Below are 22,681 nucleotides of genomic sequence, written 5' to 3'. Positions count from 1 at the left end.
GGATAATTATTGTCACACCCCAAATCCACGGGTGTGACAGCCTGCCGCGTATATTTATCAAGTGTCACATATACACGCAAGGCAGTGGATCTTTTATATGCATTACCAATATCCTCATTTGTTGTATCCGCGTAATAAACCTGAAAATGATCCAAAGGGAGGGGGGTGAGAATAAATTCTCAGTGCGAAATTTGCCACAGTTTAGATTATTGGACTTGCAATCAAACTCTATATTCAAAAATGAAACCCAAACAATAACAATGCAAACAGATATATATAATAATAAATAACAGAATGCCAATGTTCGACAACAATTAATCAACCTGAAACACAGTTCACGGAATTTCCAAGATGAATTTCAAAACACAACATATATCTGGCTTAACTCGATTCATTAGGGCTTGCAACAACTACAGATGTTCTTTCGAGCTGGACCATTTATCAAACCCACATCTGTAGGGTTACAGGCGCCTACAGATGGCCAACCAAGCTGGACCTTTATCTGACACCCATCTGTAGCTGTTTGGCTTAACCATTTCCTAAGATCTGGTTAAAAGTCACCTATACAGGTCAACTTTGACAAAAAATGCAATCACACGGAATCAAAGTCAGCCATACCGCTCAACTTTGCAATTTCATTCAAATAGAATCACAATCAGCTATCAACCTTACACAATTCATTAAACAGATCAACGGATAGGTCACCGTCACCTGATCCAGCCACCTAAACAGGTCGGTCTGGCAAATTCATCACAGGTCAACGCATAAGTCAACAGCGTCACCTCATCCAGCCACCTAAACAGGTCGGTCTGGCAAATTCAGAAATAGATCAACGGATAGGTCACCGTCACCTGATCCAGCCACCTAAACAGGTCGGCCTGGCAAATTCATAAAACAGGTCAACGGATAGGTCACCGTCACCTTATCCAGCCACCTAAACAGGTCGGCCTGGCAGATTCATTCACATCAAGAACAATTAATATAACTAATAAAATAATAACCATACCAACATGCCAAATAATCTTAACCGAACAATTCAAATCATTCTCAGTTATGCAAGAATCAATCTACAGCATGAATTCCAAAATATGCAACAATTAAGCATTCAACATGACAAACGAATAAACAGTTTAATTCCTGAAAATAAAGTATCAAACAAGTCCAAGAATCCCGCACCTTATTATGACGAGCGTACCGCTTAGTTTTAAGGATCAGACGTCTCGAAATGCCCAGCGAAGTCCTACTCAACTGAATCTACACCTATTTTACATGTATGCCGGGTTTAATTCGGTTACATTATCAAAACTTAAATTTCAAAGGCCGTCTTTTAATTCATCAATTCTTTTATACCTTTCGGCTCATTTATAATCATTCTAATTCAAGTCCAATTTACTAAGGCCCAAAACAATCAACCATTTCAATTTAATTCAAGTATAGCCCAACGGCAAGGTCACGGCCATCATTCCATATAAATTCACATATGGCCGGCCACCATTTCAAACAATCATTTCTTATATTTTAGTCCCTTTAATTCATACAAATCACTATGGTCATATATTTTACAATTCCGACCCTTAATAAAAATCATTTGCAATATAGTCCCTTATACTTAATTTATTCGAGCAAATCGATCGAGTCGGGAAAATCAACAACCCGTACTCAAAAACAAGCAATTTCACATCCTACGACATTAATCGATTCATCAGAATTTAGAAGTGAATTTTAGAATTTACCCGAAAGAGAAAATGTCAAAAGAAAGCAACCGGTTCCGAGGGTTTCGCCTCGCCTTGCGGCCATCTCACTCGAGCACTAGCAAGCATCATAGCACCCCAAGAAGCACCAGTGGAACCGAAATGGCAAGCACCACCAAAATCCAATTTCTAGGGTTTCCCGAAAACTCACAAAAATCAGCGGCAATTGTGAAGAATCTAAGATATTAGTTCCACGGGTCAGAGAGAGAGAGGAGAGAAAGGTTTTCGTGGTGGTGGCAGGGATCAGCGAGGAAGGAGGAGGGGTGGTGCGGAAGGGCAGGGGAGGCAGAAACCGACAGAGAGAGGCGGGTTTCTGGCGGGTCTGGTGGGTCGGACCGAGAAGAAAAGAGAGGAGAGAGTGGGGCGGCGGGTCTGGTGGGCTCGCCGGCGACGGGAGAGGGGAGGGGGCGGAGCCCCCTGATTTTGGCGCTGAAGGGGGGGGGCTGGGGCTCACGGACAGGGAGGGAGAGGAGAGAAAGAGAGGGAGGGGTTAGTTAATGGGGCTGCTTTAAGATCCGTGCTGAATGAATCAAATGGTCTAAACAATTCAGAATATAAACATTGTTTCTTTTAATTGGTTTTAAAGTCTGTTTCTTTTATAAATTCAAATCGAAAGTTCGTAAATTTTTGTAACTATATTCGCACATAAAATTCGTATATTTATTTCTCAATTTAAGATTCGAATAATTTGATTTCCTTTTATATAATTATGTTTATTCAATTAGTTCTCTAAAAATTCTAAATGAACGAGTTTTATAATTTGCATAATTTATTTGTACGAATAATTTTGTATAATTATGCTCTTATTTGGAATTCAATTTATTTATTTATTTACACAAATCTAATTAAACAAATTTCTTCTTTTCTAAAAATTCCAGGAATTGTAGCGAATTTTCTAAGTTTCTGATTTACCGAATAATTATAATTTTATTCCTAGTGCTATATTTTATTTCATTTCTAAATCTCTAAATTTTATTATACATAATTTCATACATTATTTATATTACGAAATTTTAGTTTCGTTTTAGTCGGTCAGAAAATTTCTGAACGATTGTTAAGTTAATTAAACTTTTTATTTAAGCCAGATGATCGATTTAGAAATTTAATCATGTTTTAAAATTTCGGAATGTAACAATTATCCATACCCATTATCAAAACAAATTCTAGGGATTGAAACAAGTATTTTCTTTTTAAAAAAATTAATTTTTTGCAAAGACAATATTAATATACTATTATCAAACAAATCATAATCCTAGACAGCAACCAAATTGTTACGGTACAAAAAAATATATTAGAGTAATTATGGCATTCATTTATGTGATGTTTCGTGCAAAATAAAAATTATTTTGATATTTGAGACAATTTGAAATTTAGTTTATCACAAAGTCGTTATTACACCCTTCAAATTTTAAAATTGTTAGCTAGATGGAATGGTAAACGTCATTTAAATTAATTATAATATGATACATATGATATTTAAGAAATGAAAATACATATAAATATTTAGTTTTCTAATTTGAATAATGTTTAATATTTTTCAAAATATCAAATAGATATACTTTTGAAAATATTTCATACTACGGAAGTCAGGGGCGGAACCAGGATTTGAATTTGGAGGGGGCAAGCCGCTGAAAGACGAAAGAACAACCGCATGAGGGGTGCCAATCGGTATGCATCGGTAAAAAATCATATAAATATAACCACCCGAATAAGCAACTTCCGATAAGTTGGAGGGTGCCTGGCCCCCCTTTGCTTGGAATCCGTATCCTCTCAGGTATTGCACAGATATTGCAGAGGATCACTTACTTTACGGTTTGAGATTAAATCTCAATCAACTTGGGATTCGGGTCACTGTAGGGGGCTGTATTTTTGGGCTTTTAGATTCGTGCCAAGTTAAAAAGTACGGTTCAGATCTAATAATTGTAAAAGATTCCCTTATCAGGTATTGGAGAGGATGTGAATTCCTTTGCTTGTACTTAGTTCCGCCACTGAGGGAAGTAATAGCAAAATAGGTTGTGTACTTTAATATAGGTTCAACTGTTGATATGATTCAACTTAGATTTTAGTTTATTAATGAATAATAATTTGTCTGTGATGAAGGTTTCTGAATTATTTGATACTACTACAGTACTTTATTAGTTTTTATGATATAATATAGTTAACACCATATGAATGTAAACCACAGAAAATCAATTTTGTAAAAAAAAAATACAATTTACTTATTTCCATAATAAAGAGGCCTAACGGCTGGACAACTTTTCCTTCAATCCTATCATAGATAGTTTCCTTTGAAAAGAATTAATTATAGAACAAAAATTAAGGAAAATATTAATTAGGGGTAGAGGTGGTATAATTGTAAAAAAAATTGGATTGAGCGCTGAATATTTGAAAACCAGCCCTGAAGATAGCGCTACCCATTCAAAATTTCTCCGGTTTTGAAAATCAAGCCGATTAGGGATGCGAACGGGTTGCTGCGCGGACCCAGTACGCGCACGGATGCATGCACAGCCCCAGTAAGCGAATGGATCGGTCCTCAGACCCAATACACGTACAGATTGAGGATCCGTCCGCAGATTCAGTCCGAGTTCGTGGTGGAATCTGAAATCTGATTAATCGAGTGGTATTTATTTAATTTTTATTTAATGGGATGATAAGAAAAAAAATTCAGTCAAACAATTAATCGGTCATAATCGAGAATAATTGGTCATAATCAGTCGATTAGTCGGAAAAATCTCTGACAGTTTGATCACTACCAGTTACTAATCGGCCGATTAATCGACTTAAACAACTGTTTATTACAACACTGCAAAAAAATTGTACTTTAACACGATCTTGATATAAAATTTAGAGTAAATGTTTTGAATATTATAAAAATGATCTCCGTATTTTTTATAAAATTTTATAAACTTTTGAAATTTGCTTTTGAAATTTGACTTTAACATAGAAATCTGCTTCCGCCCTGATTGCCAACAATTTGTTAATTTACTTGTTGGGTAATTTTGTATGTAACCTGATTTAATCTTATGCCTTCATATAATGTATATTAAATTTCAACAAATTTTTTATACAAGTTGTTCTGTTAAAATTATTGTGTTTTATGTTTAATAGGAGTACTAGTTCATAACTTTTTTTTACTCAAAAATGGAAATGAATAAGAAAGATGTATACTGTAAACAAGACATGCTGTTAAAGATGAAATAAAAAAAACAAAAAAAACTGCAAAGATGCATGGCACGAGTTGAATCCAATCCAATACAAGTTTTTGTTTTCTTCTATATTTTTTTAGAAATATATTAATTTTCTTATTACAAGTACAAATAGCTTAGCAGTAGCACCGACCCTCCCATGCTTACAGGCTGGAAACAGGCTAGCAGCTTACATGAATCAGAATATCAATCATAAATTTAGTAATCAAATGTTTATTTTAAATAAATTTTTTTTTTCGAATTGGTAGATTTAGTTAGAAGTTATTGCACAAAGGTAATAACATCTAGTTAAATTAAAAGGAAGAAACAAAAGTATCTTTCTAGGAAAATACTGCACATTCGTTCCTAATTTGCCATGTCTCTGTCTGATTGTTGTTGCTTCCAAAGGCGGACCCACGTGGTCAGAGGACAAAATTTTAAGTTTTGGTAGAGATCTATCTTCTTGATCAATTTTGTCTTCTTTGAAAAAAATTTATTCCTCTTTGATTGTTTGATTTTTAATTCGAGTTAAATTCAAAGTTAAAATCAAAATAAAATTATAAATTATGATTGATAATTAAAATTATAAAGTAGAGCGTAAAAAATTACAAATCAAAGTATTGTTTTTTATCAATTACCCAATTAGTTAATGGGTTTAAATTCTATTAGCTATTTAAATCCGATTTAATATTTTTTTGTCCTCCCTGATGAAAATTCTGAATCCACCCCTGGTTGCTTCTATACCCAGCCCAGAGGGTGCTAGGCCACCTCATGATGTTGAAACTTTTAATTACGTATGTTGAAATTTAATTGAGTTTTTATATAGTTGAGCCTCCTTCATAAAATGCAACATGTGTGTTTTGTAGTTTAGTGATTAAAACTTTATTTTTTACTTAAGAAATTTTGAATTCAATTTTTACTAACTAAAAATTAATAATTATGTATTTTAAATTTTAATCCCTTTAACTAAATTTTTTAATTCCGCCTCTGATCGTTGCACCAATTCATCTCGAAAATAAATCATGTCGTGGTTGTGGAGAATGGAGATCAGCTGAGCTGGCATGCTCTGCCATTCAAATTTGTTTATTCAATAATGCAAACATCCATTATCCATGTAATTTAAAATTTGTTGGAAATCTTGATGATGTTTGTGTTTCTGATTTTGGTATTAAAAAGAAAAAGAAAAAGATAATTGTTTAACTTTTTTTGAGTGTGGTCTACTTATGACAGCTTGCAAGTTAGCCAGTCACGACACATAAAAAAAAAAAATATATATATATATATATATATATATATATATATATATTGCATGCTGGAGAAAACAAATTAATTGCGTGTGAAAAATTGGATGACTCTGTATTACGGTGTCCCAAAAACTTTTGGATTTAAAATGTATGGAATACATGCAAAATAACTGTGTTTAAAAAATGTGTGGAATTTGTGGAACAAGTTTTAAATGGAAAATTTTACAAATTTAAGTAAATATATTAAAAAATAATTGAGCATTGTATTATAATATATGCATACAAATTGTAAGAAATTTATGGATGAAATTTTGTATTAAAAAATGATAGGTCAAGTATTCTTTGCATGTAGAAGAATATGACAAAGTGACATGCATAGGAAGCAAATTAGATGACTAGTTGATTTATTTTGGTAAAGTTTTAGGAATTTAAAAGTAGGAAAGTAATTAATGGAGACCTTGTTGTTCCAGTTCCATTTCCATTCAGATGCAAATATGCAATGCAAGGTAACGGGTTGAAAACCATTCATTCACCGACTCACCTCACCGTTTTCACAGCCACGAAGTGCACAGAATCAATCAAGAACAAAACAAGTCTAGACTCCCTAGAGACTAGAGTGGGAGTGTTGTATCACCTTCACCTTCACCTATCTAATCTAATCTAATATTCAATCAATGTGCCTACGCCTACGCCTACGCCTACGCTCTACTCCGGGCTTGTCTGACAACTTCTCACTAGTGGTTTGCAACTCGGGCGGGTACGGGTACCCCGGGTATACCCGTCTCGGGTACGGGTATGGCGGGTATAATTTTCAAAACCCATACCCTACCTGTCCTATACTCTTACCCGTGTACCCTTGACGGATATTTTATTTTATTTTTTTAAAATTTTTTTGTTGGTTTTTTTTTTTTTTGTTGTTTTTTTTGCTGTTTTTTTTTCTGGTTTTTTTGTTTTGTTTTTTTGTTGGTTTTTTTTTTGTTTTTTCTGGTTTTTTCCTATTTTTTTCTGGTTTTTTTGTTGGTTTGGGGGGGGGGGGGGGGGGAAATCAGATTTTTTGAATTTTGAAATGGGATGAACAGTGGTTGGGTATACGGGTACAGGTACTCGGGTAGTCGGGTACGGGTAAACTCGAGTAGGGTATGGTCGGGTATTGGTCCAAAATAACGGGTCCGGTCCGGTTTTTGCCCGTACCCGCGTACCCGAGTACCCGACCCATACCCGAGCTCGGGCACGGGTACCCCGGGCGGCGGGTACGGACGGGTATACCCGACTGGGGTAAAATCAATCCACTATGTCTTACCAACCGAAATTTTTATTAATAAGAAATATATTAAAAAAATATCGAGATTAGACAACGCTTTTGATTTTTTTCGAGATATAGGGAAAACGTTTTGATTTATCACGGCCTCTGGCCATTATGGTTTATTGCGGCCAGAATTAGTGCTTAATCAACCATTCTAACTAGATTAACTATTTTTTAACTAAATCAGAAAAAACCCAAATAAAACCCTGTCCGCGATATTTAGAAACGGCCAAGCGTGAAATTTTAAAAAAAGAAAAAAAGCTGTCCGCGATAGATAGCAACGGCCAGGCGTGAAATTTTAGAAAATGAACCCTTGTCCGTAATAGGTGATAACGACCAGCGAAAAAAAATTATTTCATATTGATGCTCGTTTTGTCTTGATTTTAAAACTGGTCTATCAACCATTAATTATATTATATACAAAATTATTTTATGATCATTCATAATATTTTAATATAAATTTGATTAGTGAAAGATATCTTCAGTATTTCTGTTAAAACTTTCGAATGTGATATATGAAGAGGGATGCATTTACAATACTTGTAAGTTCCAGTATTTTATAACAATTTAGTTATGTAATTTAAAAAGTTCAAACTGTCGATTTAAACCGTTCAATATATATCTATATTAAAATGTGCTTTTTGATGAAATTTTATATTTTTTTATTATTTATTAAATATTTTACAAAACTGTTGTTTTTAGTGCATGGTCCAGAATTGTCTAAAAATAACAGTTTTATAAAATACTTAATAAATAATAACAAATATATAACATTTGATCTCCAAGCACATTTTAATATAGAAATCATGTTGAACGGTTAGATCGACTGTTTGAACTTTAAAAATCACAAAACTAAATTGTTGTAAAATGTTATAACTTACGTTGTAAGTGGATCCCTCCTCTTATATAATTTCGCGGCCATTTTTATTAATATCCCTAAAACAAATCAAAATTTTAAAAATAACCCTGTTCCCAATTTTTTTTTAAAAATGCCCTGACCGCCTGGGCCCAGGGCGGCCCAAAATACCATCTGAGGCGCCAGCCCCTGGGGCGGCCCACAAGCCAAGTGAGGCGCCACACCCTGGGGCGCCTCATGTGTTTTATTTTTATTTTTATTTTTTTTAGAGAAATCTTAGTATTTTGATTTGAATAATTTTGTGAAAAAAAGTTTAGGGTTTATGTATATGTGTATGTGTATGTCAAAAAATAAAATATTATGTGTATGTCAAAAAATAAAATATTTGATATATTTACGGAGTGATGTTGTAAATTTTTATAACTTTGATTTTTTTTTTTTTTGGTGAACTATATGTATAATATACACATATACATATATAGTTCTAAAAATAGTTTAACATAGTTCAACAATAAAAAGTTCAACAGTACAATCAAAAGCGCAATTAAAGTTCATAACATAGTTCAAACCAAATAAATCAATTCGCATGAGCAAAATAGCAAGTTTATCTGCCACCACGTCTGAATAAACCTAACAAACGACTAGTTCTTCTGGTACTAGTGGCAGGTGCGGCATTACTTGTAGAGGCTTGGCTTACAGGAGGAGGGAGTTATGTTCTACCGGTTGCTTCAGCAACAACTCTGGCATTTTCTCTTTCGTTGTGTTCGTTTATTGCATCTGAATATAACAATGCAATTCAGTTAGTAATATAATTAAAGCATAAATAAATTTTGTACAATTCTACGTACCTGCCCTGCGCCTGTCGGAAACAGAACGGCGAGCCCGATTTCCCGACGGTCGCCTACCACCCATCTCGTCCATGGTCATTACAATACGCTTGTGTCTCCTCCTACCCTTTCTTATCCATCCTTCTAAAGGGAGTATTCTATCACCGACATATGCAGGCCACTCATGCTGATCGGGATAAGAATGGAAAGATCCACCCCAAGTGGAAGCAAGGTAATCGGTACGGTACATGTTAGCAACATAGTGATCCTCACAGTAGTTCCTCACTCGGCATACCGCCATCACGTGACTGCATGGTATGTGACTTAGCTGGGGTCCTTGGCATGTACAGGTTACCGCCCTGGCATCTCTGAATTTAACCACGTACTTGCAAGGCCTCTTGACAAACGCCATAGTGCCGTCTGGTTTACGGCTGGTAGGAACGTACTCATTTGGATTTTGCACTTCGAATTCTGTTCCATCATTACCCATCGGGATCATGGTCATAGTTGCACCTTTGTTCCTGTGTCGTCTTAGTTTCTCCTCCACCCTTGTTGAAAATGACTGGTTCATCCTTATTAATTCTGCGCCTCACTTGGCTTGTGGGCCGCCCCAGGGGCTGGCGCCTCAGATGGTATTTTGGGCCGCCCTGAGCCCAGGCGGTCAGGGCATTTTTAAAAAAAAATTGGGAACATGGTTATTTTTAAAATTTTGATTTGTTTTAGGGATATTAATAAAAATGGCCGATAATTTCGTTAGTGAAAGGTACCTATGAATCTATTTTTGTATATATTGTTAGTGTGTTTATTCCATTGTCAAGCAAAGTCAATTACTGAATTCTTTTAATTTTGAATATTAAACGCCAATAATTATATTGATTAATAATTTAGTCATTTCACCGTTTACTTTTCACCAATAAATTATTGATATGCTTGATTTAAGGAAGATGTGCTTATATAATTTGGGGTCAATAATTTTCACCAGAATAATGCAAATAAATATATCAAATTTATAAATGTTTGAAAAGAAAACAAGATTTTATGAATAATTGAAATATTTCTTACTTCCAAAAATAAATTTCAATAACAGTTCCTCATAAATACTATTACTAAAGTGCTTTGACCGTAGAGAATCCCTCAGAGGATAATTCTGGGTCACACTATTACTAACAATTTAACGAAACAACTTGTGGGTGAGCGACTAATCATTCAGTATGTGGGTGAGCGACTAATCGTCCAGTATTTTATAAAACTGTTATTTTTAGACAATTCTGGACCACTAAAAATAACAGTTTTGTAAAATATTTAATAAATAGTAAAAAATCAAATATAAAATTTCATCAAGAAACACATTTTAATATATATATATATATATATATCATATTGAACGGTTTAGATCGATAGTTTGAACTTTTAAAATTACATAACTAAATTATAAAATACTGGAACTTTCAAGTATTGTAAATGCATCTCTCTTCATATAATCACATTCGAAAGTTTTAACAGAAACACTGAAGATACATTTCACCAATCAAATTTATATTAAAATATTATGAATGATCGTAAAATAATTTTGTATATAATATAATTAATGGTTGATAGATCAGTTTTAAAATCAAGACAAAACGAGCATCAATATGAAATATAAATACTTAACAATACACCAGTAAGCTATGACGTGTCAGTTGTGTCTAGGCGATTTACTGGCAGCAAAACCAGTGGGCTGTATTTACTACGTGGATCTGCGTCGCTAAGCTGTTACAAAACTAAGTTAAAATTTCGCTGGCCGTTATTAATTACCTATCACGGACAGGGGTTCGTTTATTTTATTTTATTTTTTCACGTTTGGCCGTTGCTGTCTATTGCGGACAAACTTTTCTCTCTGTTTTTGCCTGGTCGTTATTTTATATCACGGACAGAGCTGGCTGTTTCTAAATATCGCGGACAGGGTTTTTTTCGGTTTTTTTTTCTGGTTCAGTTAGAAAATAGTTAATATAGTTTGAATGATTGATTAAGCTCTAATTCTGGCCATAATAAACCATAAGGGCCAGAGGCCGTAATGAATCAAAACGTTTTCTCTATATCTCGAAAAAAACTAAAAGTATTCTCTAATCTCAATATTTTTTTAATATATTTCCTATTAATAAAAATTTCGGGTCTTACCAATCCTCAATATAAATAGGGGATTTAAATATCTCTTTTGTTTTGCCTCAATCAATCATATATTCATATTTCTATTTCTAGAATTAAAATAACTTTAAATTTAAAATCCAAATATCAAAATAATTTTTTCAATGCATACATAATTTTTTATGATATTTTGATTTTGCTTTTATTAGTATTTAGATATTACAAAAATATACTGATGTAGATAAATAAATTATGAACATTGACTTTTGAACATAATTATTGATTCATTTACAAATCAAAATTGAAAAGTCATAATTTTTATATATATGTAGAGAAATATATATTACATCTAGAAGTCATAATTTTATTTATTTATTATAATATAAATAAATAAATAAATAAATAAATAAATAAAAAACACGAGAGACATGAAAAATAAAGATATTTAAACAGTTTCTGTCACCGGGCAATAATGTTGTTCAATGTTCATCAACTTTTAATTTAATGAGAGTGCGGTGCCAAAATATTTCTCGAGCAGAGCAGAGAAGTGACACGGTAAATAAGAGCAACTACAAAAATTTTATAATATTTTTTTTCATATAAAAATCAAGAGATTAAAAGATGCACACTTTAAAAACCAACCTATTAATTTTTTTATGTGTTCATTTTTAAGAATTCATAATCTTATCTTATATTTGTATTCACTTTCCATGAAATAAAAACGCGGCATCGAACGCCCACATATCATGTTTTTTTCCATAAGAAAGTTGAATGTTATTGTTATCGTGTGATTATTCAAGTTTGAGTTCTATTGAATGTGGACTTGAATTTTGGTGGAAAATAATATTCATCATATCATACGTGGCGTGATAAAACAGCCGTTCAAATGATTATATAATATATATATGCTTGACTCGATCGGTTCTCAAAGTAAGAACTCTTACGCAATGTGCAAGATAACTTTTCTCTATTGATTATTGCAAAGGATATAATAATATTTAATATTTTAGAGAAGAGTTCAAATGCCTATTACTTCATTCATGTTCCAACTCTATTCTAATACTTTTATCATTAATTTCAAAGTTGTATTTATGTTAAAATATAATTGTTAGCCTTATGCGCAACATGCATGCGTGTCCATTAATGATGAGCATTTGTATTTTCTTTAAAAAGGATGCTTATACGGTTTTAGTATTCATAAAATACAAATTTAATACAATTAAAGCAAAGCTTGCATAACATGTCAAATTTAATAATTTTTATATAAGAAAATTATATTACTATTTTTTTTTATCTGTAAATCCGTACATTAAATTCAAATTACTTCTTTTCATTTACTATTAAACTAAACTGATAAAGATACCTTATTTTCTTGCATACCATAGAAAAAGTTACTATATTCCTTATAGAGTTATGATTTCTTGTCTTTTTGACAATAATTTTATATTGACAACCTTAAGAAATAAGAATACCTTTTCAAATTATGCCAAAACATTTTTTTTAAAGAAAAAAAATATAAACATATTTTTTCAGTATAGATTGATCGTGTATCAATTTTCATGTGATATATCATTTTATGTTTGATCATTAAATATGGACAGATGCCAATTTGATATTACTTGACGAATGGTAAAACTTGCATCAATTATATTTTAATGTATATGATATGTTTAAAATATAGAATACATTATACTTGTCGAGTTTTCGAATTATAAATTAACTTTTATGTTTATTCCCTTGATAGCCACAATCAAGCTCTCTCTCTCTCTAAAAAAAAAAAAAAAAAAAAAAAAAAAAACTTGTATGGTTGTTAAAATTTCCAAAATAATCCGTTGTGAATAAATCCCTACTCATTCCTTAAATTTAAATTGAAAAATTCAGATGCGGACAAAAGTGACTCATTTCTAGAAAGAGTAAAACATATTACAGCAACAGGAAATGTCGTTTTCTCACTTATCCCAAATAGAAGGGCATGAATTTTCTCCTTTTTTTTTTTTTTTTTTTTTTTTCTCTCTCACTATATTCAGTTTTCAATTTTTTTACATGGATATTTCATAACTGCAACTGTATCTATGTCCCACAGTTGCCACACCGAGTGCGTATATATCTCAAGTTTTGGGTGACCGATGTGTCCGGTGCCTATTCGGGGGTTGATGTAGGGGTCAGTATTATGTGTGCTTTGAGATTCGTGCAGAGCGTATTTAAACGGTTGGGATTTTCCATAAAGTCACGCAAAGTTTGAGATATGTACGAATTCTGCCACACCTTAAATATATATATATATATATATAGAGTATGGCTAACGCGCTTCCTCTAGCATATGGGCCGAAATGCTTCCGGTGGAAATTTGAAATTTCAAAATTCAAAAAGTCGATCTGAACCGTTCATCTCCTTCTCCATATTAATATCTGCTTGGAGACCAAATTTTACATTTTTCTGAAATTTTTTACTATTTATTAAGCCACATTGAAAATCGCTGATCCAACGGTGGCTTAACAAAACAGTAAAACCATTGGATCAGCGATTTTCAAAGTGGCTTAATAAATAGTAAAAAATTTCAGAAAAATGTAAAATTTGGTCTCCAAGCAGATATTAATATGGAGAAGAAGATGAACGGTTCAGATCGACTTTTTGGATTTTGAAATTTCAAATTTCCACCGGAAGCATTTCGGCCCATATGCTAGAGGAAGCGCGTTAGCCGTACTCTATATATATATATATATATATATATATATATATATATAGTTATCTCCTCTTCAGACTTCACACTTCAATTCTTGCGTACGTTGCATTGGTATACACTTATCTAGCAAATTATTATTCTGCTAGTTGAATACTTAGCAATAAATTTCTATCATTTATATTATATTATAGCCACATTTTCGCTTTATTTTTACTGGCGTTCATTTTTCACAAACTGTCATGAGAGGGCCGGATCCTATGATTTTAAAATTTCAATTATGTATATAGAAATTGAATTGAATTGAATTTATTTTATTTTATATATACTTCAGCTTCTCTCAACAAATAACAAATATTTAATTATATTTTAGTGGTTAAAACTTTATTTTGTAGTTGAAGGATTTGAATTTAAATTATACACCACATATTGTGCATTTTAATTTTTAATCACTTTTATTAAAAAAATTTAATTCCTCCCATGCATCACATTCACATAGTTCGTATAACCTAAGGTCCGTGTTGTAAATAACAGTATACGTATACTTGTCAGAGGGACAAAGTACTTTGTCCCGCCAAGTGATCGGTCAAAAGCGATGCGCTTGAATTGTAAGATTGACCTAAAAAATATGAAGCAATCTGCTTTTCCTCCACGTAAATAACAGATAAGACTTTTCGATTTCCATAGATTAATGTTCCAATGTGGCATAACAGACTTCTTGCGAGGCGACAGCCCCGCCCCGCCCCACCCCGCCCTGGTTAAATTTTGATGCTGCTCCTGTTTTTCAAGTTCCGTGCGAGTTCACGTTGGTTTGAAAAATATTTGCTAGTTAGTACACGTGCTAAGAATAAGACAGTTTAGGTGATGCCTACCTGACCTGTCAACACCACTCGCAATCAATAAATAAATATAATCAAGCCCACATTTGATCTTATCCGTCTCCAATAGACCAATAGACCAATAGACCAATAGACCAATAGACCAATAGGCGCATGGCCCAGGCTAACTCTAGTACAAACCGTTATAACTCTAGTACAAACTGCATTTGACATCAGGAAATTAGGTTACAATTTCTTAGTTTTCGCAAGCAATGCTTCCAAATATGATAAATATTCCCACTAATGAAACACTTCTATTGTTTAAATTTAACCCATAAAAAGAAGAAAAAAGAAGAAGCAAATGTTCAAGCTCTCATCCAACAGAGTATGGGAAAATTGTCCAGTTACTCAGATTTACTACTTATTGCACAAGTCATCTAACAATAGTTAACACTAAATCATACCTCTTCCTAGACTAGACTGAATCCTAAATTGCATGCCACCTAAACATAAAAATATTAAATGAACTAGGTGTCAAAACTGTCACATTGACTAAACTACAGTAAGATCATTACACACACTGGATATGCAAACTGCAAGGTCACCTAAAAAGGGTAATATCAGTCATACTAAAAGGATAACCAAGCATCCAGATCACCTTAAGGCAAGTAAAATCTGGTTCATCACCACTGGAGTAGACCGAGTCCTTTGTTGATTTGCTCCAGCTCTTCTGAGGAGCCCGATGAGCTCGTTGGACTGTCGTCCTTGTCAGTGGCACTGTCCCGGTCCACGTGAACCCGATGCGCATTGTCAGAAATCCATCGAACCACATCCGGGCTGGTGGCCCATTCTGCCAGAGCGCTGTTTGTTTGCTCCTGGGTGAATCGGTCCCATTCTCTCTTCGTGAACTTCCGCTTTGGTACGTTATGGTACGTCGAGTAGAAATCTCTTTCTCGGCTTTTTGGAGTTTTTTTCTTAAAGGTGGCTGTGTTGACTTGTGCTGCACAGTAAAAAGGCAAAAAAGGTATTCAGAAATGAAAATAAAGTGATTTACAAAAATAAGCAATCAATAAACAATAATTCACAATAAAAAAAATAACTAGGTATGCAATGAACCGGAAGTACTGCAGTACTTGTAAGGTATAATAACAACCAGGGCATACATTGGTGCCATATTGATCATATATCTGATAAGATGTATAAATGTCTATTATGTAGAGGTTCGATTTGCAAAGAATGAGAAAACAAGTAAAGATACAAGCTCATATATACTCATATTTTATAAAAAACAGACCTGACATTTACTTGTATATGCAGTTTGCAGTAATATTCATTATTATTACTAAACAATAAACATCCCACCAATTTTAACGAAAAGAAGATGACCAAGTTATCATCAACCCTTTTCCTATTAACTCAAGCATATCCATTCATACAAGTTCATACACACTTCAAGTCCAAATTATCCCTAATTTTAGCTCAATCTTAGTGATTTTCTTTTCTTTTTTCAATTTAAGTGGAACAGTAAATAGACAAATGGAACATAGATATCTCGTAAACACCAAACTAACAAAAGCATGTTAGGTAAAAATATCTAATGTTCAATTTCAGCTGCTACACAGAAATATCGAGTTAGCAAATAATAAGGGATATACTGGGTACCTTTCGTAGCACGTCCTGACCAAGAATTTGGGCTACTAGGGCTCTCCCAAATGGTTTCACCATAGTCCCTCCTGCTCGATTTACTAAGAAACTCAGGTTGCCTTCCATAAGGAGAGGGAAGCTTTTGACTAGCCTTTGGTTGCCACAAGCCTCCTCCAGTACTTGATTCTTCCATCCTATAAGTATGACTCAAAAAGTTAAATGCTTTCATAAAAGGGTGCCTAAAAAGAGGAAAAGGAATGTTCAAAGTAAGAGAATTAAAAAAAACAAAAACAAGGATATGCCCACCAAAATTTGGGAAGGATGAAATGAAGAAATCAGTTTTCCTAGTTTCAGTTTCAGAAGCACCAAAGAATAAATGAATAAATATTATAAACCTGATTGTTACAATATCAGTACTATCAAGTTCAGAGATTGATGTTCTTGGTAACCATACTGGATTCCAAACAAGCAAATAGAAAGACATACAATAAATTCCCAAGCCCTTTTTCCCATGATTGGGATCCTACTGTATTATTAATTAAGATTTAGTGTTGATCAAACTCTGGGAATTAAGGGTTTAGCAAAATAGAATAAGATGAGAAAAATAAGTAATGTGCAAGTTTCATTTCCTGCTGTTCCAGAATCCACCATCACTGTATTCTTTGTTCCATTCAGACCTCAAAATGCTTTATATGATAAAGCAGTCAATCCTCACAAGTATACCAAAATTAACACTCAAAATTCCAAAATAAGAAAATCTTCAACTAAATGTAGTCAAACTTACAAGAATATTGAAGAAAGCACGTGAGAAGCAACAGTGCTGGTATACCAAGAAGCACCTAGTGCACCAAGTGCAAGAAGAGGATCCAGAGAACTCTGCCAATAAAAGATAAAATCAGTAATAAAATAAATACATACTTGCAAATTAGTTAATAAAGGAGAAGTCGATTAAATGTAGTCTGAATTAAAGGCTAGAGTACAATTCTAAGGGTCAGTTACTAGTCTTAATACTAGGGGACACCACATGTAGTAGCCTGGTACGAGCCAGATATCAGCTTCGAGTAAGTAGCATGACCTAATTTTTTGCTTCTCTTCTTTTTTTTTTCTTAATGCTTTTCTTGCTTGATTATTATTCATCTACAACTTGATCATTGGTAAATTTCAGCATAGTTGAGGCAAAAGTACACAATAGGACATTGATTGAGGTAATGGCAATTTTAGCTTAAATGCAATATTTAATTAGTAGTTTTTGTTAAAAACAAATAAATAAGTAGAATAGATTAATCACTTGTGCACCTGGAGGATGAAAAAGAGAGCAATAACACGCATGGCCCACAGTACAAATCGAGCAATGCCAGCATCAACATGGCCATCAGAAGAAAGAACAAACTTCCTCACAACCCAGAAGCCTAGAGCAGCACCAGCCAAGACTACCACCACTATTAAGAAAACTGAGACCTGTGTATACAAAACATTCCAGAAGCGGGAAAATGAATGGATATTTGAAATGACTATGGTGAATCAAATAAAAGCATGCAAAAGCCAATGTTAAGACCATAAACCATACAAGATATGTAACGAAGAGATGGGAAAGGGCATATAGGTCAGATTTGGTTGGATCATCTTATGTTTGTCAAATCTCAGGTTGTATGCAAAAGCCAATGCTGGATTTTGGTGCACTCAACCCTCCGGTTGGTTCTAGGTCAGGTATGGCAGTTAGATTTTTGATCAGTTCAGTAAGGTCATGCCACCTTAAATCTGATCATAACATGGTTGTTCAAATTTTCTCAATGTCGAAAACATTTTAAGAAACAAATGCTGAGACATAGGTAGGAAGTATCACAGGACTTTCTTTACATAAAAAAAATAAATTTAAAAAAGATACGTAGTATGAGTACAGTCCATTATTACAGATTGGAATACTTACAGGATTATGCATTTCCTCACTCAAGCCAAAAGTTGCTAGGATAGAACTGACAATTGAAGAGAAGTAGTGAGCAATGTATGAGCCGATACCTAGCTGATATTTTAAGAACGCAAAAGATAGACAATCAGAATCCAACTAAAGGAAAAGATTAATAATGAGAGGAATAGATATGCTGAAAATTGCAGAAAATCCCCCCTACAAAAAATTTTCAAGTTCATGGCCCCCTTTTCAAAACATTTGAAACATACATTTTAACTTAGCATCAAACTCTTACCAAACTAATCAAGTAATCAGGTAATCAGGACTCAGAAATTATTCCTTTTGTTGATCTAGTCCATTAAAATCAAGAAACCACAATGAGATGATGACCCTTTTAAAACAAGCAAAGGATTTATCTTAATGACAATTAATTAATGGATTAGAATTATAATCGTTAAACATATTCTGTTTAACTATACAATTAACTGTCTTTGGAGGGCCTATTACAATTCATAGAACATTGATATCCTTTTTGCATATTTCAAAGTTAAAAATAAGTAGAAAAACAAAATTTTAATTAAAAGATTATGCTGAAAACCTACCACAGAGCCATAAATTGTCAAGTAGAATAGATTTTTCCTTCCCAAGGGCAGTAATTTCATACCCTGCAACCAATTTGGATAATTTGAAATTTTTATCAGTAGTCAATCGAGAAATATGAGATTATATTTAGATCAAATATTAATCAAGGAAGCCAATTCTCTGAACTTATAAATAATCTCATAAAAAAATTTAGCACATGAACTTCGAAGGTAATAAAAAAGATACCTGAAAAAGGATAAGCAAGACAACTAGCAGTATGCCCAGGGCCATAGAGCTGCTATAATAAAACGGGGCCCAGTCGCTGACAACTGGGGCTAGAATGAGCAGCATAAGCCCTATCCCGAGACAAAACAGCCGCCACTGGTGGAACTCTACAGGAGTCATGAAATAAATAAATATCACATTTGTGAACAAAAAACATTTACCAAAAACAAAACAAAACTATTAAAGTAAACAAGCAGTAATTGTTTCGTGGTTCTTTTCATGGCAAATATTAAATTATTGTTTTTTATGCAAACACGAACAATCATGGGTGTTTTATGCCCCAAAAAAGAGTGATTCTATTTTTCTTTCTCTTTTCCAAAGCTCATAAGTTTGGTACTCAAATGCACACTCGAGTCCAGTATCATACTGTCACTGATTATTATCAACAAGTTGACTATAAGTAGCATTAATGGTAGGTACCTAGTAATAGACCTGATTAGCATCCTAGCTACAATTCTAGCATGCCCCAAAGAAGTTTGCAAGTAGACATCAAAAGGAAATTTTTTTTCAAGAATTAGAAAGTTACCTTCTTGGATAGAAAGAGAGAAAGAGGTAGAAATCTGATCCTTAACTCGTACGTCGATATATCTTTTCTCATATGGTGATATAAAACTATTCCATTGCCCATTGTGAAGGCTCTGCCAGTTACTCGACTCACACTCGCATAATCCCATAGAGGCATTCCTACAGAGTATTCAAAATTTCGATAAATTGGGTAACATAACACTTTTCATTTCTATGATAGAATGATACAACCATGGAAAATTGTAGAACAGACTGGTACCGATAACTACATTGGACATATATCAGCATGGACATGCTACCACTGACAGGAACTACTGGAACCTAGGTCTTAAATTCAAGGTCAAAACTGATCCCATTAGACTGGACCACACTGCTTATAATGATAATCATATGGTGAAACGAAGACTATGCTTTAGGCTTGAATAGTTTAATTAAATAAAAAAGTAATGGTAGCAAAGAACCAATATGAAAATTTGATGATGCCGTTGCACTAGGTTAACTCAATGACCCATAAAAGTCAAACAGTTAAGTCAGGTCATAATTTATTGGTCTCCTGGCAGATTAGGTTGGACCCAACCCGACTATGATACTATAAAAATAATGCATGCCCATCTATAGCCATCCCAATTAGTTACTCTCATGCTGACATGCATCAGGTACTTCACAACATAAAATTCAGTAAAGGAATAACTCACCTATGAGAACAAACCTCAATTTTCCAGTGGAACTTCTCAGGTAGGGATCCAGAGATAGTTAATGAAATCCTACGTGAGTTTGCATAACTTTTGATATTATGCACCCGCGACAAGGGAGAGATGTGTGACCGCTCGCATGAGTGACCACCAAAATATTGCGGAGTGAATGTTATAATTGGCTCTTCCAAGTTAACCTCTGTAGATAAAACCAAAAGGTAAATGGCTTAGAAATATTTCACGAAAGGGTTTCCTTATTAACACTTGCATCGATTTTATTACCCTAATTGAATTACCTTAAACAAATTTTTTGTTATGTAAGCCAGTAAGGCGCATATGGCCCCATTTTTATTGATAGAAACTTGCAAATAAATAAAAAAAGATACGATGCAAAGGTATATTTGGTACAAGATCAGTTCCAAATGAAATTATTCACAAGAATTTGTTACCTTAAAAGCTATGATTGCTCAAAATTCAACGATTAGACACTAATTAAGGATTTATGCATTTGGAATCTATTTCATGGAATTCATCTATTGAAAGAGGAGACATTTTAGGGATAACCTCGTAGTTGCGGAATTAATAATACTTGTAGGTAAATCAACGGGAAAAGGCGTTAGAAGCAAAAGTAGAGTTAAATGTACCCGTAAATTGGCTAATTTCAGCTGAAATACGTCATATAATAACGAAAAAAGTAAGAAAATCAGGATAAAATACATTATTCGCAAGAGAAAAGTACCTCTGATTGGCGTTTGATCGCTTGCGGAGAGGCGGAGTAGAGAGAGAAGTGAGAAAAGAAGAGGAAAGGTGAAGGCGGAGGCGGAGAGAGAAGAGAAGCTTCTCTTTCTTCTCTCCATTTTTGATTTTCACTCAATACTCCATCTCTCTTTTATTTTAATCACAATTCACAATTAATACATTCCTCGGAATCTCGGATTAGAGAAAGGGTTTTGTTTTGGCTTTGCTTACGAAGCAAGCGCAATTTCTTTCTCCATTTACCAAAACTGGATCTGTCCATTTCATTTCAATTTGTAGTACCCTTTCCTCTTCTTTTCTCGCTTCACAAATGTGATATTTATTTATTAATGTTTTTTTTTTTCATCTACGGGATACAATATTTTAGCATATCTGACAAAGAGAAATTTTTTTTTGAAAACTTTAATTAGACATCTACTAACTCGAAATTAAAGTATCTATTTTGTTGCATTATCGAATACCCCATACCAAATTAATTGTCATGATATGAACAATTTTTCATACTGGTGGATGGATTTAACAAACATGAACGAATTAAAGGTGAAGTTTGTGGATTGACTTTTACTCGGCTTTTATTGTGTGTTCTCTGGCTAAACGGAAGGTCAGTGGTTTGTCTGAAATTGAGGTGATTTGGACTGGGATGAACCGGGTTTCCGTTTCCTATTAGGACCGCGGTGTGCAACCGCCAACAAGATGTTAAGAAAATCTTATTGGCAAGTCAAATAGAAATAGTCAAGTTACATAACAAAATTAAGGTTAGATGCGATGATACACTTCCTTTTCCTTTCTTATTTTTCTGACATTCCTGTTATAAATAAATTTACGAATTAGGGGTCATCAACATATATATGATCAATTTTGGGGAGCCCCGGTATAAAAAGTATAGCAGTAGATGACACAAAAAGGTACGAACAGTGTCTACTTCCTCTTAATAAAAAAACCAAACTAAATTTGGGTATAAAGATCACTGAAGATCATAGCTAACTATCATTTAAGATTGCTTTCGAAAATTAGTAAAAAAATATTCCAACTAGAATAAAATTAATAAAAAACATTACAAAACAAAAACTATTTCAACTCTAAGGAATCATTACAATTAACAATTCATAATTTTCTTAAAAAAATCATTGAAATATATGATGACTATTTTACAGGTCTTAACAAAATTCTATTCTCAAAAACATAAAAAAAACATTGAAATTTAGAAATGGCAGGGGCCGCGCGAACGCGTACCCCCTCAATCACAAATTACGACGTCCACTCCGCCACTTGGGCAGATGGTAGACCAGCGCTCCCACAAAGTGCAATGTGGGCCACTGGATCTAGGCCATGACCCTTCTTGATCAGCCATTGACCCCGTCCAGGTAAGTGCCTTCTTCAAGGCACCCCCAACTTGTTTTATAGATGCTCTGAGCGTCCTCCTCTTCTGTTCTTTTCTTGTGGGACTAACTTAACGCAAGAGGATAATAGAAACCGGACAGCGCCTCCGACCCATTCTGG

General features: G+C 33.7%; 1 protein-coding gene, 1 long non-coding RNA gene and 1 other non-coding gene across 3 annotated transcripts; all 3 read right to left on the bottom strand.

Moving 5' to 3' along the window:
- On the bottom strand, positions 1-1,873 carry LOC144572194 (uncharacterized). Its single transcript, XR_013517698.1, has 3 exons — positions 1,734-1,873; positions 1,177-1,260; positions 1-140 (listed from the first exon to the last, which is right to left on the bottom strand). It is a non-coding gene; the product is annotated as an uncharacterized LOC144572194 (long non-coding RNA).
- Positions 1,874-15,283: 13,410 nt separating this feature from the next.
- Positions 15,284-21,358, bottom strand: LOC144572193 (guanosine-3',5'-bis (diphosphate) 3'-pyrophosphohydrolase, putative (DUF2215)). The gene is made up of 10 exons (XM_078321644.1): positions 21,165-21,358; positions 20,429-20,624; positions 19,735-19,892; positions 19,170-19,315; positions 18,944-19,006; positions 18,363-18,455; positions 17,732-17,893; positions 17,220-17,311; positions 16,454-16,629; positions 15,284-15,791 (listed from the first exon to the last, which is right to left on the bottom strand). Exons 1-10 carry the CDS (start codon positions 21,280-21,282, stop codon positions 15,475-15,477), a joined length of 1,521 nt encoding a protein of 506 aa, XP_078177770.1. The 5' UTR covers positions 21,283-21,358; the 3' UTR covers positions 15,284-15,474.
- A 1,034-nt stretch (positions 21,359-22,392) lies between these two features.
- On the bottom strand, positions 22,393-22,553 carry LOC144572910 (U1 spliceosomal RNA). Its single transcript, XR_013517837.1, has one exon. It is a non-coding gene; the product is annotated as a U1 spliceosomal RNA (small nuclear RNA).
- Between the last annotated feature and the right edge of the window lie 128 nt (positions 22,554-22,681).

Source organism: Carex rostrata, chromosome 20, assembly GCF_964058835.1.
Source record: "Carex rostrata chromosome 20, lpCarRost1.2, whole genome shotgun sequence".
NCBI classification, from domain to species: domain Eukaryota; kingdom Viridiplantae; phylum Streptophyta; class Magnoliopsida; order Poales; family Cyperaceae; genus Carex; species Carex rostrata.
This window is presented reverse-complemented; position numbering and strand designations above follow the sequence as displayed.

What these genes read in the sequence shown, in the direction of transcription:
- LOC144572193 (XM_078321644.1), bottom strand. Translation starts at nt 21,282, where the DNA reads ATGGAGAGAAGAAAGAGAAGCTTCTCTTCTCTCTCCGCCTCCGCCTTC. An exon ending in ATTGAGGTTTGTTCTCATAG is followed by an intron (nt 19,893 to 20,428) that starts GTGAGTTATTCC and finishes AATACTCTGTAG; the next exon opens with GAATGCCTCTATGGGATTAT. An exon ending in GTCAGGACGTGCTACGAAAG is followed by an intron (nt 15,792 to 16,453) that starts GTACCCAGTATA and finishes TTTACTGTGCAG; the next exon opens with CACAAGTCAACACAGCCACC.